Source organism: Aquarana catesbeiana, linkage group LG08 (genome assembly GCF_042186555.1).
Source record: "Aquarana catesbeiana isolate 2022-GZ linkage group LG08, ASM4218655v1, whole genome shotgun sequence".
Lineage (NCBI taxonomy): Eukaryota > Metazoa > Chordata > Amphibia > Anura > Ranidae > Aquarana > Aquarana catesbeiana.
The window spans coordinates 293,558,884-293,576,824 of record NC_133331.1 but is presented as its reverse complement, the minus strand read 5'-3'; the positions used below and the strand labels follow the sequence as shown (position 1 = coordinate 293,576,824).

Genomic DNA, 17,941 nt, shown 5'->3' with positions numbered 1-17,941 from the left:
GCAAGTGGCAAGTCTAGATGGACTGACCTAGCCACTCTGCCAGGACACTCTGCCTGGGGATGGCCAAAGTTCCTTCAAGTAAGCAGATCAGTACCTTCTGGCCTCCGCCCACTAACTTCAAGAAGCTTCTTCAAACTTCTAGATCCAGGGGGACATACCAAAGACCTGCCTCTGTGAAGTCATCCAGCCTGACCTGCAGTAACCCTGACCCAATTTCAGACTCACATAACTTACCATGAGTCAAAACTTAAATTTTCCTACACTAACATTAGTAGCACACTAGAGGGTGCTACATGTTCTACAGGCGTATGGCCAGCCTAAGCCAGACAGAAGTTTGAAAGCTTTAGTCAACTCTGAATTCCTTTCTGAAGCCTTTCGTTAAACAGAAAAATCAGAGCAGCGCTCAGCCACGTGTTTTCTGAGGTGTAGATCAAGGTGAGCTTCTTCCCAGTGTGAGATCTCTGATCTACGGCAAAATTTGATCCATACAAAAGACATTTCCCGCACTCGGGACACTAATACACCTCAAGGGTTGTGTTTAAGACAAGACTTGAAAAACATTTCCCGTATTCAAGGAAGACATATGGCTTCTCCCCCCGCGTGAGACATCTGATGTTTGACAAATTCTGATTTCCACAGATAACATTTCCCGCACTCAGTGCAGGAAAACAGCTTTGTCCCTGTGTGCCGGATCTGATGTTCAGTGAGGTTAGACTTTCGCGCAAAACTTTTCCCGCACTCAGAGCAGGAATACGGCTTTTCTCCCGTGTGTAATCTTTGATGTCTGGAAAGATGGCCCTTCTGTGCAAAACATTTCCCGCACTCAGGGCAAGAATACGGCTTCTCTCCCATGTGAGACCTCTGATGTGTGACAAGCTCTGATTTTTGCGCAAAACATTTCCCGCACTCAGAACAGGAATGCGGCTTCTCACCCGTGTGCAGTCCCTGATGATTATAAAAACTGGACTTATTTGAAAAACATTTCCCGCACTCGGCGCAGGAAAACAGCTTTGTCCCCGTGTGGCGTAGCTGATGTTCAGTGAGATGGCACTTTTGTGAAAAACGTTTCCCGCACTCGGGGCAGGCATACGGCTTCTCACCCGTGTGCGACCTCTGATGATTGACAAGATCCGATCTCCGGTAATAACATTTTGTGCACTCGGTGCATTTATACGGCTTCTCCCCGGTGTGAGTCCTTTGATGACTTTCAAGGATATGTTTGAGCGTATAACATTTTCCGCACTCGGAGCAGGCGTATGGCCGGTCGCCCGTGTGCAGTTTCTGATGTCTGGAAAGCGTGATCTTTTCTGAAAAATATTTCCCGCACTCAGAACAGCAATACGGCTTCTTCCCCGTGTGAGATCTGTAATGTTTGCGGAATTCTCCTATATGAAAGAAACATTCCCTGCACTCAGGACAGGAAAGAAGCTTCTCACCCGTGTGGGACCTCTGATGTATGATAAGGTCAACTGCAGAGCTAAAACTTTCCCCACAATCAGGACAGGGAAAGGTCTTCCCTCCCTGAACTCCGGCACCATCCCCCACAGTACGAGGTTGCTCAGAGTCAGAGGGATTCCATGGTCTGTCCACACTGTGAAGTCCACCATCCATAGTGGAGCTCATTGTCTTTTCTCCTCCACAATCTCCTGTGATGTCCTCATCTTCCATTTTACAACCTGGAGATAAAGTGAGACGATCCTTTGAGGGTTTCTCCATGGCGTGTCCTGGAAAAATATAAAAACATCATCAATAGATATGAGAGGGTTAGTTCACTTCCATCAAGATTCCATCTGGATCAGGTAGATATGAGTGAGCAGATGTTCTCTGTGGAGGTCCCAACCAGCTGGGACTCTTCTCCTCTTCAATCAAAGGGCCTTTGGTTCTCCTCCCAGATCACTTCTACATTTACACAGCCTTGTCAGAAGAGCAGGAACCAATGGGGACTGGGAGGTCCATGCTCTTTATACAACCACAAGCCTAGGCACTGGGTCATGTGACCTCTGATAAGACAAGAGGTCCAAGTTCAGACTTGCAGACCCTTTACCATAGAACAAGTGACCACAGGCCTAGGCTTCTGGTGATATGCAGCACTGGAGGGAAAGATTCAGTCTAAAATATAAGGTAGCGATGCTGCTCCAAGCGTGTTGGTGTCTCTAATGCCTCCCCACTCATAACTTCAGGTGCAGGCTCTGCAATCATGTAGAAAATTGAAGAAAACAGCTGAACAGCCGCACTCCGGATAACACCTTTTATTTGAGGCAAAAGAGTTTAGAAGATCCAAAATCTCTTACATCATGGTGATGAAAGGTACAGACGGGCTAACGCGTTTTACATCAATATAGATGCTTAATCATAGGTATGATGCTTAATCATGGTGATGAAAGGTACAGACAGGCTAACGCGTTTCACATCAATATAGATGCTTAATCATAGGTATGATGCTTAATCATGCTGATGAAAGGTACAGACAGGCTGACGCGTTTCACATCAATATAGATGCTTAATCATAGGTATGATGCTTAATCATGCTGATGAAAGGTACAGACAGGCTAACGCGTTTCACATCAATATAGATGCTTAATCATAGGTATATTAAGCATCTATATTGATGTGAAACGCGTTAGTCTGTCTTTACCTTTCATCACCATGATGTAAGAGATTTTGGATCTTCCACACTGTTTTGCCACGAATAAAAGATGTTATTCGGAGTGCGGCCGTTTAGCTGTTTTCTTCAATTTTCAGCACTGTAGGGAACCTTGCTTTTAAAGTGATTGTAAGGGTTCTTTTTTTAAATAACAAACATATCATACTTACCTCCACTGTGCAGCTCGTTTTGCACAGAGTGGCACCAAACCTCGTCTTCTGGGGTCCCCCAGCGGCTCCTCCCAACATCAGATAACCCCCTGGGAGAAGCGCTCTCCCGGGGGGGGTTACTTTGCGGGCATCATTGGATATGGTTGACAGCAGCGGGAGCCAATGGCTCCGCTGCTATCAATCTATCCAATCAAGAGCCGGGACCCCGTGGAGAGACCCCAACAAGACCGTTAATGGAGGTTCATGTTAGCATTTAGCTATAATTCAGCTGAAAGAAGAACCAACCATTATCAACCTATTATTGGCTGATATCACTCAGCTCCCTACTCTGGACCAATCAGTGAGCAGTAACAGAGCAGAGATAAGAGAAGAATATATTATGGGTCACCTGTGCTGATCTCTGTAGGAGTGTCCTCCTCTATGAATGTCCTCGTCATTCCAGCCTCCTCCATAGACTGCTGATCATCCCTCACATACGTCTCTTTTACTTCACCCTCAACTTTCATGTTCATCAGATCTTCACCCTAAACCAACAGAATGGCAGAAAATAACATCTGTAACATAGAAGTATTTATGATGTGAGATCACATAGAAAATATCATCTTGTAGAGTCCACACATCGTCTCCACATGTCAGAGTGTTCAATCACTTTATGTTCCCGACCCTCAACTCCACCTACCTGATGATGGTGAGGGATGGTGTGACCTTCCTGTGTGGAATCCCGGGAATACAGAGGACGGGGACATCTCTCTGGTGGGTTTCTGTTACTGGATGACTCCACCATGGTGTCCTGGTACAGATCTTTGCGTACTTCCTCCACCCAACCATCCTCTTTTTTAACCTCAACTTTAGAATCTCTCAGGTTTCCACTCTGAATATATTATAAAAATGACATCAATGGTAACAATGCAGATGATGTACAGATCCTAATGATACTATCAGTGATTGTTCCTCATCTACCTGATGATGGTGAGGGATGGTGTGACCTTCCTGTGTGGAATCCCGGGAATACAGAGGACGGGGACATCTCTCTGGTGGGTTTCTGTTACTTGATGACTCAATTATGATATCCTTGTAGAGATCCTTGTGTCCTTCAGAAAGCTCCTTCATCACACCATACTTCTCATCTTCCCCTTTATACTCTTCTTTAATAATATTATCACCCCTGAGGTTTCCACTCTAAATATTTAAAAGAGAGAACATATTGTAACAGCTTGAGTTTAAATTACTGTATAACTATCAGTGATTGTTCCTCAGCTACCTGATGATGGTGAGGGATGGTGTGACCTTCCTGTGTGGAATCCCGGGAATACAGAGGACGGGGACATCTCTCTGGTGGGTTTCTGTTATTAGGTGGTTTTATAATGATGTCCTTGTAGAGATCTTTGTGTCCTTCCAAAAGCTCCTCCATCACACCATACTCCTCTTTATACTCTTCTTTAACAATATTACAATCCCCGAGGTTTCCTCTCTAAATATATAATAAAACATTAATTGTAACAAACATGCTTGTGTATCAATCACAACTACCAGAGATTGTTCCTCATCTACCTGATGATGGTGAGGGATGGTGTGATCTTCCTGTGTGGAATCCCGGGAATACAGAGGACGGGGACATCTCTCTGGTGGGTTCCCATTACTGGATCCATCTGTAGGAAACACACACACTGACTGAATACATTGTTTCTATGTGTTTATCAGATGATGGGGGATCTAGGTGGACCCTCCGTACTGCTCTCTCCTTTACAATAAAGTCTCCTCTTACCCGGTGATGTGAGGGGCGGCTGATTGTCCATCATGACGTCCTTGTAGAGATCCTTGTGTCCTTCTAAATACTCCCACTCCTCCATGGAGAAATAGACAGTGACATCCTGACACCTTATAGGAACCTGACACACACAATGATACAGTCACCATCCAGACACATCCCTTGTCTGTTACTGGATAATGTCCCAGAATTCCCAGAATCCTCCTCACCTCTCCTGTCAGCAGCTCCATCATCTTCTTGGTGACTTCTAGAATCTTCTCCATGTTGTGTCTCTCAGGTTTTAGGGAGTCACATGGAGGCACTGTGATGGTCATATGATCACCTGACTTCACAAGAGGAAATCTCTGTATTGGAGAACCAATAGGAATATCATGTTAGAATCCCAGAATCCTCCTCACCTCTCTGGTCAGGTCTGTGTTTTATTAATAGAGATAACAGTGATGTCATGTGACCTCCCAGAATCCTCCTCACCTCTCCGGTCAGGTCTGTGTTTTATTAATAGAGATAAGAGTGATGTCATGTGACCTCCCAGAATCCTCCTCACCTCTCCGGTCAGGTCTGTGTTTTATTATAAGAGATAAGAGTGATGTCATGTGACCTCCCAGAATCCTCCTCACCTCTCCAGTCAGGTCTGTGTTTTAATAGAGATAAGAGTGATGTCATGTGACCTCCCAGAATCCTCCTCACCTCTCCGGTCAGGTCTGTGTTTTATTAATAGAGATAAGAGTGATGTCATGTGACCTCCCAGAATCCTCCTGACCTCTCCAGTCAGGTCTGTGTTTTATTAATAGAGATAAGAGTGATGTCATGTGACCTCCCAGAATCCTCCTCACCTCTCCGGTCAGCAGGTAGATGATCTCCAGGGTGAGGTTTAGTATCCTCTCAGTCATGTGACTCCGGTCCTCCTCCATCCTCTCTGATGTGGTCATGTGATCTATGTGGGTTTCTCTGTAGACGGATAGTGGAGAATTATCTGGACTGTATTGGTTGTACAATATTAGGATGGGGATATAAGGGGTTTATAGGTGGGCTTCCCCCAGTTGGAATTGGAACATGTAGATTGGATTACACGGTGTTCGTAAGTTAGTACTGCCTAATGAAAACACATGGGCTAAATCTACCTGTAAAAAAAGTCTTTTTTAACTGAGATTGTCATGCGTATCCTTTTCCTCCAGTCCCCGCATGTCTCCACACTACTCTACACCAACTGCATGAAGGCAGACAGGGAAGCCCAAATCACCATTCCTCTCCCAACCCCCTTTGCATGAAGGTCCCTCCACCCCACACCAGCTGTGTGCGAGGCACCAGACAGTCAGACGCCCGTCTGTAACTGCGTATGGTACATGCATGGCTGCAGACCTTCCGCTCTGTGGGGGGCGCACCGTTCCCCATCGGTCAAGGCGCGGCCCCACTTTTTTTGCATTCTGCTGTGTCTTTTGGAATCGAAAAGGCTATGCTGCTATGTGTGGCTGAGCAGAAGACGGCAGAGCCTATCACCAGGGCAACCTGGTGCCTGGCCACAGGATTGAGCCCCAAGCCCAGGTATTTAAAACCCAAGGGATGTAAAGGAGGGTTAACTGAGTCTTACCTTCCTCCTGGCCCCTTCTTCTCAATGATGACGCTGCCTGCCTGGACCTGGGCTGCAGCCCTGCTTCCCACTTTGCTGTGCTGTTGCTTGTGTTGCAGCCAAGTGACAGAAGTCCTCCACCTTTCCCAGGACCCCGTGACTTCTGCTGGATGCTCCCTGCTTCCCCCTCTTGATACTGCACATGTCACCCCCTTGCAATGTGCTACCCGCGTGGACCATAGAAGGACCCTGTAATCTGCTGGCCTAGAAGCGCCCTTCTGCTTTGTTCACACTCCTGCTATGCGATACCTGGGCAGACTTGAGTTGAGACCAGGCCACACAAGTACCCTGAGATCTGCTGCCCTGGAGCTACTTTCCTGCTTTGTTCGCCCTCCTGAGATGTGCTACCTGGTTGGGACACGAGTCGAGGCAAGGCCACAAAAGTACCCTGTGATATGCCTGTAAGCAGGGGTTAGAACCCCTTTTAGTAGAGCCCCTCTCCTGAGTGGTTGGTGGTGGAGTCAGTACCCTTTTTCAAAGCTGTACTGGGTGGAGCCCAAGTCAGACAGTAGTATGGTAAAAAAGTCACCCCAAACTTACAATATGTAGGTACAGTATGTGACCTGGGCAGGAGAGTGGCCTTCGGGGATGGACTGGCAAGAGGCTCTGGATGAGGACCCATGATAAGGAAACTCACAGCGGAGAGAGAATGGGAGCATTGGCTGGACTATCTAAGTTCTAAGTTGGACTGCACTGGTAACTTTGAAGAAATGGTTGTGCAGAATGTTATCCTGCTACTTCCCGGGAAACCGTTAAAAAAAGCCTACTGTGTGGAACTTCTTAATTCAAGAAGGTAGGCCTTGGGCAATGAGAGTGTGAGTACTACGGAGTGAAGGTGGGTCACAGGCCTTTGGAGCATGCGTGACACAAAATGGTGGAGTTTATCTTAAGGACAAGGTATGTGTGTAGTCCTTTCTGAAGAAGAAATAGGGTGGAGGCCCTGGTCGGTAGCAAATTCAGGTCGCTTACGTGCCAACCCGTGAACATCTTTCAGCTTTGTTCTTCAGCGACGTGACTCCTCATCACCAATTTTACTGGGTCTGGCTGGATTAGTGGAGGAGGACACATCAGCACTGCTGGCTGAATACTGGCTGTTCTGTGCCTGGGAGGAGGAGGACACACCAGCAGTTCTGGCTGAATACTGGATGTTCTGTGCCTGGGAGGAGGAGGACACATCAAGAGGATTTACTAACTGCTTAAACCAACAGCCAGTACTCCATACTCCTACTACTTGACCTCTCTGCGGCCTTTGATACTGTTGACCACCCACTCCTTCTCAATAAACTACATTCCCTTGGCCTCCGAGATTCTGCTCTATCCTGGTTCTCTGCCTATTTATCACAGCATTCCTTCAGTGTCACCTACAACTCTGTCTCCTCCTCTCCATTGCCCCTTTCTGTGGGGGTCCCCCAAGGCTCTGTTCTTGGACCCCTTCTCTTCTCTATCTACACCTCCTCCCTTGGACACTTGATAACCGCCCACGGCTTCCAATTCCACTTATACGCCGATGACACCCAAATCTATCTGTCTACTCCTCACCTCACTCCTTCAGTCTCCTCTCGCATTACTAACTTACATATCAGCATGGATGTTGCACCACTTCCTTAAACTAAATCTCTAGAAACTGAACAATTAATATTCCCCCCTGCCCGTGCCCCCTCCATGACTTTTCCATCAAAATCAACGATGCGACTATCAGTCTCTCCCCTCACGCCAGGGTGCTAGGTGTAATCCTAGACTCTGACTTGTCATTTCAGCCCCAAGTCCAATCGTTGTCAAAAGTTTGTAGAATTCACCTCCGTAACATCGCTAAAATTTGCCCCTTTTTAACAAATGAAACCACCAAGCTCCTCATTCACTCCCTTGTTATCTCTCTCCTTGACTATTGCAACTCCCTTCTCATTGGCCTACCTCTCCATAGGCTCCTCCCCTCTTCAGTCTATCATGAATGCTGCTGCCAGACTTATCCACCTTACCAACCGCTCAGTGTCTGCCAACCCTCTCCTCCAATCCCTCCACTGACCACCACCCCTCTCCTCCAATCCCTACACTGGCTCCCAATCAGCATCTGCCAACCCTCTCCTCCAATCCCTACACTGGCTCCCAATCACCCAGCGAATTAAATTCAAAATACTAACCACAACATACAAAGCCATTCACAACTCTGCCCCGAGCTACATCACCAATCTTGTCTCCAAATATCACCCAAATCGTCCTCTCCGCTCTTCTCAAGACCTCCTGCTTTCAAGCTCTCTTGTCTCCTCCAATGCTCGTCTCCAGGATTTCTCCAGAGCCTCTCCCATCCTCTGGAACTCGCTACCTCCACCTGTCCGGCTATCCCCTACTCTTGCTACCTTCAAGCGATCCCTGAAAACTCATCTCTTCAGGGAAGCTTATCATGTCTCCAACTAATCTCCTACCACTTCCACCAGCTCATTCCCCACAGTTACAATCTTTTGTACCACCTGCCCCCACCCTATTAGATTGTAAGCTCTTCTGAGCAGGGCCCTCTTAATCCTCTTGTATTTTATTGTATTATACCTGAAACTGAGCTGCAGCACGGTGGCCAAGACCATACAGCGGTATAACAGGACAGGTTCCCCTCAGAACAGGCCTCGCCATGGTCCACCAAAGAAGTTGAGGTCACGTGCTCAGCATCATATCCAGAGGTTGTCTTTGGGAAATAGACGTATGAGTGCTGCCAGCATTGCTGCAGAGGTTGTAGGGGTGGGGGGTCAGCCTGTTAGTGCTCAGACCATACGCCGCACACTGCATCAAATTGGTCTGCATGGCTGTCGTCCCAGAAGGAAGCCTCTTCTAATGATGATGCACAAGAAAGACCACAAACAGTTTGCTGAAGACAAGCAGACTAAGGAGATGGATTACTGGAACCATGTCCTGTGGTCTGATGAGACCAAGATAAACTTATTTGGTTCAGATGGTGACAAGCGTGTGTGGTGGCAACCAGGTGAGGAGAACAAAGACAAGTGTGTCTTGTCTACAGTCAAGCATGGTGGTGGGAGTGTCATGGTCTGGGGCTGCATGAGTGCTGCTGGCACTGGGGAGCTACAGATCATTGAGGGAACCATGAATGCCAACATGTCCTGTGACATACTGAAGCAGAGCATGATCCCCTCCCTTCAGAGACTGGGCCACAGGGCAGTATTCCAACATGATAACGACCCCAAACACACCTCCAAGACCACCACTGTCTTGCTAAAGAAGCTGAGGGTAAAGGTGATGGACTGGCCAAGCATGGCTCCAGACCTAAACCCTATTGAGCATCTGTGGGGCATCCTCAAATGGAAGGTGGAGGAGCACAAGGTCTCTAACATCCACCAGCTCTGTGATGTCATCATGGAGGAGGGGAAGAGGACTCCAGTGACAACCTGTGAAGCTCTGGTGACCTCCATGCACAAGAGGGTTAAGGCAGTGCTGGAAAATAATGGTGCCCACACAAAATATTGACACTTTGGGCCCAATTTGGACATTTTCACTTAGGGGTGTACTGACTTTTGTTGCCAGCGGTTTAGACATTAATGGCTGTGTGTTGAGTTATTTTGAGGGGACAGCAAATTTACACTGTTATACAAGCTGTACACTCACTACTTTACATTGTAGACAAGTGTCATTTCTTCAGTGTTGTCACATGAAAAGATAGAAGAAAAGATTTACAAAAAATGTGACTGAGGGGTGTACTTACTTTTGTGAGATACTGTATCTATGAATGTGAGATAGGGACCTTAGATTGTAAGCTCCTTGAGGTTAGGGACTGATGTCTATTATACGTATATAAAGCGCTCGGTAAATTGACGACGCCTATATAAGTCCCTTTACTAAAATAAACCACAAATTCAAACAAAATTAGAATCCTGGAAATTGGATCAAATTTTGAAAAGAAATTGATTGTGATCCTCATCCTTTATTAGAAGAGATTGCCAAGGAGAAGAGGTCATTGGTGGGAAAAGGTGAGAAGGTGACACATCTCCAATATGAAGACAATGTTCTGCCCCTGAAGGGGTTAATCTAGGTTCTCACACTATATATGTGTGTATCATCATCTGCTGGAGATAAAAGACATCACAGTGATTATGGAGGAAGAGGACGGACATGACGGGGGGTTACTGGGTGTAAATAGAAAATAAGATCTTATTACCTCCTCTGCTGCCAGTTCCAGCAATGTCTCCTCTCTACTTCCTCCCGACTCACCTCTAACCCGGAACTTCCTGTCTGTAGCTGACATCACTTCCTGTCTGGGTAGAAGTGAGATCACCACCTTGTGGATCTCAGAGGAACTGCAGCCCCAAAAGAAACATCTCACAGTTTGAACAACAGCAGGCAGGGCCAACCCAGAGAAAATGACCCAACAGGGAGCAGCCCAAAAATTAAAGGGGAACTAAAAACTACCCCTGCCTATAGAGGCTCACAGGGGTTGGGTAAAATTATGGAAACGCCAGGTAAAAGAACGCAACCGTTCCCCAATACGACGTTGGGCCACCTTTGGCATCCAAGACGGCCTGAATTCTCCTGGGAATTGACAAATAGAAGTCTTGGATGGTGGATAATGGAATCTGACACCACTCTTCACGCAAAAATTGTTCCAGTTCTCATAGAGATGCCAGAGGCCAAAAACAAAGCCTGAACTTCGTTCTCTAAAATTGACTATAGTGGCTCCATAATATTGAGGTCTGGTGACTGCGGCGCCCAGGGAAGGTGTGAGAGTTCATCTGCATGCTCGTCAAACCACCATTTAAAGCCAGCTGTGTGAATTGGAGCATTATGATCTTGGTAAATGGCGCTGTCCTCGGGAAACAATGTCTGCACCATGGGGTACCCATAGTCGGCCATAATTCGTACATAGTCACTGACAGTGACTCTTCTGGGTCAGAAGAAGGGCAGAGGCTCAACTGACTCAGCAACCCCAATCAACTGTCATGATCAGACCCGAGCCGTTGAGCCCAAGTTCACCTACAACACCCAGCTGTAAGCTCAGACCAAGCTTTCAAGCCCAGGCCAAGCTAGCCCCCTCAGATCTTTAGTTATCACTAGAGGGATCACCACCAGGAGGAAGGAGGACCTAATTCCTCTATATAGATCTTTATATCACTAGAGGGATCACTAGCAGGAGGAAGGAGGTCCTGATTCCTCTATATAGATCTTTATATCACTAGAGGGATCACCACCAGGAGGAAGGAGGTCCTGATTCCTCTATATAGATCTTTATATCACTAGAGGGGTCACCAGCAGGAGGAAGGAGGTCCTGATTCCTCTATATAGATCTTTATATCACTAGAGGGGTCACCAGCAGGAGGAAGGAGGACCTGATTCCTCAATATAGATCTTTATATCATTAGAGGGATCACCAGCAGGAGGAAGGAGGTCCTGATTCCTCTATATAGATCTTTATATCACTAGAGGGGTCACCAGCAAGAAGAAGGAGGTCCTGATTCCTCTATATAGATCTTTATATCACTAGAGGGATCACCAGCAGGAGGAAGGAGGTCCTGATTCCTCAATATAGATCTTTATATCACTAGAGGGATCACCTGCAGGAAGAAGGAGGTCCTGATTCCTCAATATAGATCTTTATATCACTAGAGGGATCACCTGCAGGAAGAAGGAGGTCCTGATTCTTATATATACTTCTTTATATCACTAGAGGGATCTCCAGCAGGAGGAAGGAGGTCCTGATTCCTCAATATAGCTCTTTATTTTTTATTAAATGTTTTTATTGAAGGTATATAAGATATAACAGAGGAAAGTACAAACGCAGGCGCAGCCGCTAAAATGCACAAAAAAACCCCCCAAAAACGTACAGATGGAGCAGTATTTCTGTTAAAGATATAGAACATATGGTACAATATAATGATTTTCATTTGTCACTAGGTGGATAATCAGTTTAGGAAGGATAGCAGTTCTTTATTTTCTTTCATATATCTAGGGCGGTTGGAAATTTGTTTGTTGTTGTATAGCAGATTTAGTGTTAGTATTCCGATTTGGAAATCAGGGGTGTGGGGGTATGTGAATGGGGAGGGAGATTTAGGAGGGTTGCCTTTCCCTTTTCCGAGCCACGATGCCCGAGGCCATATCAGGGTGTAGCGTTTTTGTATTCGTCTGTCGTGACAAAATTTAGCCAGCAAGACCAGCGTTTGGTGAATTTAAAGGGTGTGACTTTTGTTTGATGTATCAAGTCTTCCATTTCGGCTGTTTTTTGTATTCGTTTGAACCAGTCTGTGATAGACAGTGATTCTGGGGAACGCCTTTTGGCTGGAACACACATCTTCACCGCATTCACCATGTGTATGGCAAGTAAGCGGAGGTATGCGCTTTTTGGAATCGAGGAGTGATGTAGTAGGAATTGCTCTGGTGAGAAATCGAGGTTGAAGGTGGTGACCTGGTTTGTAATTCGGTGGACTTCTTTCCAGAAAGGTTGTAATTTGGGACATGTCCACCAAATATGTAGCAATGATCCCATCTCCTCCTCACATCTCCAACATTGTGGGGAGAGTGAAGGCTAGATTTTACTTAGCCTTATGGGAGTTCTATACCATCTGGAATATATTTTAAACGCGTTTTTTGTGCATATACATTTACTGTTCCTTTGTGTATACATGTATATATGTTTTCCCAGTCTTGGTTTGTTAGATCGATTGAAAGGTCATGTTCCCATTTACAGCTAGCCCAGTTAGATTTAGGGTTTAGACTAGTGAATAGTTCTTTATATCACTAGAGGGCCACCAGCAGGAGGAAGGAGGTCCTGATTCCTCTATATAGATCTTTATATCACTAGAGGGGTCACCGGCAGGAGGAAGGAGGTCCCGATTCCTCTATATAGATCTTTATATTACTAGAGAGATCACCAGCAGGTGGAAGAAGGTCCTGATTACTCTATATAGATCTTTATATCACTAGAGGGGTCACCACCGAAAGGAAGGAGGTCTTGAGTCCTCTATGTAGATCTTTAAATCACTAGAGGGGTCACCAGCAGGAGGAAGAAGGTCCTGATTCATCTATATAGATCTTTAGATCACTAGAGGGGTCACCAGCAGCAGGAAGGAGGTCCTGATTCATCTATATAAATCTTTATATCACTAGAGGGGTCATCAGCAAGAGGAATGAGGTCCTAATTCCGCTATATAGATCTTTATATCACTAGAGGGGTCACCAGCAGGAGGGAGGGGGTCCTGATTCCTCTATATAGATTTTATTTCACTAGAGGGGTCACTAGCAGGAGGAAGGTTGTCCCGATTCCTCTAAATAGATCTTTATATCATTAGAGGGATCACCATCAGGAGGAAGGAGGTCCTGATTCCTCTATATAGATCTTTATATCACTAGAGGGGTCACCAGCAGGAAAAAGGAGGTCCTGATTCCTCAATATAGATCTATATATCATTAGAGGGGTCACCAGCAGGAGGAAGGAGGCCCTGATTCCTCTATATAGATTTTTAGCGAGACCTCATTTAAAATACTGTGCCCAGTTCTGGAGACCTCACTTATAAAAAGATATTGATAAGATACAATGAATCCAGAGACAAACAACAAAAATGATAAAAGATCTGAGGGATAAAACATATGAGGAGAGACTTGAGGAAATAATATGTACAGTCTGGAGGAAAGACGGGAAAAGGGGGGACATGAAACCTTTAAATACATTAAGGAAGCGGATAAGGTTCAGGAGGGCAGGATTTTTAATATGAAACTAAGATCAAGAACACAGAGACATGACCTCAAACTAGCAGGAGAAAAGTTGAAAACTAACCTTTGGAAGTACTTCAGCCAAAATCCCATCCCTAAAGAGTAGGTGGGACATGAGGGTGAAATGAAAGAAGATGATGGAAGGTTAACGTGGCAAAAAGTGAGATCCCTCAATTACATATAAACCTAATACTACAGCAAAAATTATGTTACAAAATAATAACGTAATTCGATACACCAAATCCAGAAACCTGCCGAGCAAAATGGGGGATGTTGATGGTTTCAGTGATGAGAATGTAGTTGGTGTTCCAGAAACACGGCTTGACTCCTCACAAGGCTGGTCTGTTTATATTCATGCTGACTCTCTTGTTTAGAGGGGCACGAGATATAGAAAAGATGGAGGGGGGTTTCTCTATGTTAGATGTGATGTGAAAGTGAGGAAGAAAAATGATCTTGTGGTTGGAGATGTGGTCGGTGTTTCAGAAACATGGCTTGACCCTTCCCAAGACTGGGCTGTTTGTTATCATGCTGATCCTCTTGTTTAGAGGGACACGGGACATAGAAAGGATGGAGGGGGGTTTCTCTATGTTAGATGTGATGTGAAAGTGAGGAAGAAAAATGATCTTGTGGTTGGAGATGTGGTCGGTGTTCCAGAAAAAACGGCTTGACTCCTCACAAGACTGGGCTGTTTGTATTCATGCTGATCCTCTTGTTTATTATTATTATTATACGTGATTTATATAGCGCCAACAGTTTACGCAGCGCTTTACAATGTATAGGGGGGACAAAACAATTACAGTACATTTCAATACAAAAGATACAGGAGGGCCCGGCTCGTAGAGCTTACATTCTAAAGGGAGGGGGTGGTGATACAAAAGGTAATAGCTGCAGAGAATGATTTGATGGCGGTGGCTCGGGGACAGTTGTTAGGTGGGTGTGGGATAGGCTTCCCTGAATAAATGAGTTTTCAGGGATCTCCTAAAGGTGGACAGGTTAGGGGCTGATCAGACATACTGGGGCAGGGAGTTCCAGAGGATGGGAGAGGCTCTGGAGAAGTCCTGAATGCGAACATGGGAGGAGGTAACAAGGGAGCTAGAGAGCAGGAGGTCCTGGGAGGAGCGGAGGGGACGATTTGGGCGATATCTACAGATGAGGTTGGTGATGTAGATGGGGGTGATGTTGTGAATGGCCTTGTATGTTATGGTTAGCATTTTGAATTTTACAGTGGGGTAGGGGAAGCCAGTGAAGGGATTGGCAGAGAGGGGCGGCAGTCACAGATTGATTAGTGAGGTTTATTAGTCTAGCAGCAGCATTCATAATAGACTGAAGGAGGGATAGCCTACTTATGGGTAGGCCATTAAGGAGAGAGTTGCAGTAGTCAAGGCGGGAAATAATCAAGGAGTGAATAAGTTGCTTTGTGGTGTCATTAGTCAGGAAGGGTCGAATTCTGGAGATGTTGTGAAGGTTAAGGCGGCGGGATTTAGCCAGTGATTGGATATGGGGGCTGAAGAAGAGGTCAGAGTCAAGGATTACACCCAGGACCCTGGCATGTGTGGAGGAACCAATGGTTGTGTTGTTGATATTAAAGATGAAGTCACAGGAGGGGGACCGTGAAAATATAACAAACTCAGTTTTAGAAAGATTACGTTTGAGGAAGTGGCGTGACATCCATACTGATATGTCATTCAGTAAGTTTGAGATCCGTGAGGAGATGGAGGGGGTGAGTTGAGGAGTGGAGAGATAGATCTGTGTGTCATCGGCATAGAGGTGGTATTGGAAGCCATGGGAGGTTATCAACTGGCCCAGGGAAGAGGTATAGAGCGAGAATAGGAGAGGCCCAAGGACGGAGCCTTGGGGTACCCCAACAGAAAGAGGAAGGGGAGCGGAGGAGATGGAGTTTTAAGTGACACTGAAAGTGCGCTGAGATAGGTAGGAGGAGAACCAGGATAATGCAGAATCACGGAGGCCAAGGGAGTGTAATTTGCTGAGGAGGAGCAGGTGGTCAGCTGTGTCAAAGGCAGCAGAGAGGTCTAAAAGTTTGAGTATCGAGTAGTGGCCATTGGTTTTAGCAGTTATTAGGTCATTGGTTAGTTTTAGTAGGGCAGTTTCATTAGAACATTGTGGGTGGAAGCCGGAATGTAGGGGGTCGAGAAGGTTGTTGTCCGTGAGGTAGCGACTCATTTGGTTATGAACAAGGCGTTCGATGAGCTTGGAGGCAAACGGGAGCAGGGAGATGGGTCTTAAGTTATTCAAACAGGTGGGGTCTAGTGAGCGTTTTTTGAGTATGGGGGTAACCAGTGCATGTTTGAGCGGGGAAGGAAAGGTGCCGGAGGAGAGGGAGGGGTTGTTTAGAGGGACACCAGACATAGAAAAGATGGGAGGGGGAGTTTCTCTATGTTAGATTTGATGTGAAAGTGAGGAAGAAAGATGATCTTGTGGTTGAAGATGTGGTTGGTGTTCCAGAAACACGGCTTGACCCTTCACAAGACTGGGCTGTTGGCATTTATACTAATACTTTTATTCAGAAGGACATGGGACACAGAAAAGGTAGAGAGAACATCATGTTTTTAAGAATATAAATATTTAATCTTTTTAAGCCAGACAAAAGTTTGAAGGTTTTAGTAAACCCCCAATTTTTAAGTCTTTTGTTAAAAATAAAGAACAGTGGAGCGCTCAGTCACGTGTTTTCTGAGGTGTATATCAAGGTGTGCTTCTTCCCGGTGTGAGATCTCTGATGTACGGCAAAATATGATCCATATAGAAGACATTTCCCACACTTGGGATACTAATACTCCTTGAGGGTTGTGTGGGTTCTCTGATGTCTGGTCAAACAAGACTTCCGTGAAAAACTATTTCCCGCACTCAGGGCAGGAATACTACTTCTCCCCTATGTGAGATCTTTGATGTTTGACAAATTCCGATTTCCATAGATAACATTTCCCACACTCAGAGCAAGAAAACAGCTTTGTCCCCGTGTGGCGTATCTCATGTTCTGTAAGGTTGGACTTTCGTGCAAAGCATTTCCCGCACTCAGAACAGGAATACGGCTTCTCACCTGTGTGCGATCTCTGATGTTTAACAAGGTCTGATTTCCGTGGATAACGTTTTGCACACTCGGGACAGGAATACGGCTTCTCCCCTGTGTGAGCTTTTTGATGTTTAACAAGGTCTGACTTCCATGTATAACATCTCCCGCACTCAGAACAGGAATACAACTTATCCCCTGTGTGAGAGCTTTGGTGACTATCAAGGTCGGATTTCCTTGTATAACATTTTGTACACTTGGGGCAGGAATACGGCTTCTCCCGTGTGTGAGATCTTTGATGGTTATCAAGGGTGCGTTTCCGTTTAAAACATTTTCCACACTCAGGACAGGCATATGGCCTCTCGCCCGTGTGCAATCTTTGATGTCTGGAAAGAGCGATCTTTCCTGAAAAGCATTTCTCGCACTCAGAACAGGAATACGGCTTTTCCCTTGTGTGAGACCTCTGATGTGTGACAAGTTCTGATTTTTGTACAAAAAATTTCCCGCACTCAGAACAGGAATACGGCTTCTCCCCCGTGTGAGATCTCTGATGTTTGACATATTCTGATTTCCGCGAATAACATTTCCCACACTCAGCGCAGGAAAACAGCTTTTTCCCTCTGTGGCTTATCTGGTGTTCAGTGAGATTGTACTTTTGCGAGAAACACTTCCCGCACTCAGAACAGGAATACGGCTTTTCACCCGTGTGTAATCTTTGATGGTTAACGAGATCTGATTTCCGTGTATAACTTTTTGTGCATTGAGGGCATTTATGCGGCTTCTCACCCGTGTGTGATCTTTGATGATTAACCAGATCTGATTTCTGTATAAAACATTTTCCGCACTCAAGGCAGGAAAATGGTCTCTCGCCGGTGTGCAGTTTCTGATGTCTGGAAAGAGTCGTCTTTTCTGAAAAATATTTCCCACACTCAGAACAAAAATAAGGCTTCTTCCCCGTGTGAGATCTGTAATGCTTGATGACTTCTCCTATATGAAAAAAACATTCCCC

General features: G+C 45.7%; 2 protein-coding genes across 3 annotated transcripts in view; both read right to left on the bottom strand.

Annotated features, from left to right (window-relative positions):
- The window catches only part of LOC141104821 (uncharacterized), a 36,311-nt gene extending 25,895 nt beyond the window's left edge, over positions 1-10,416 (bottom strand). The window contains exons 1-2 of one of the 2 annotated variants that reach the window (XM_073594593.1): positions 10,366-10,416; positions 5,416-5,530 (exon numbers count right to left, since the gene is read on the bottom strand). The gene's annotated coding sequence lies outside the window, so the exon portion shown is untranslated. Of the gene's footprint in view, positions 1-5,415; positions 5,935-10,365 lie in introns of those variants that run through there. The other variant, XM_073594592.1, reaches the window with a different exon arrangement.
- LOC141106803 (uncharacterized) overlaps positions 1-17,941 on the bottom strand; it is a 164,869-nt gene that overhangs the window by 40,552 nt on the left and 106,376 nt on the right. The window contains exons 25-26 of the mRNA XM_073597730.1: positions 17,586-17,795; positions 860-1,135 (exon numbers count right to left, since the gene is read on the bottom strand). Coding sequence (XP_073453831.1) covers positions 860-1,135; positions 17,586-17,795 — 486 coding nt within the window. The remainder of the gene's footprint in view (positions 1-859; positions 1,136-17,585; positions 17,796-17,941) is intronic.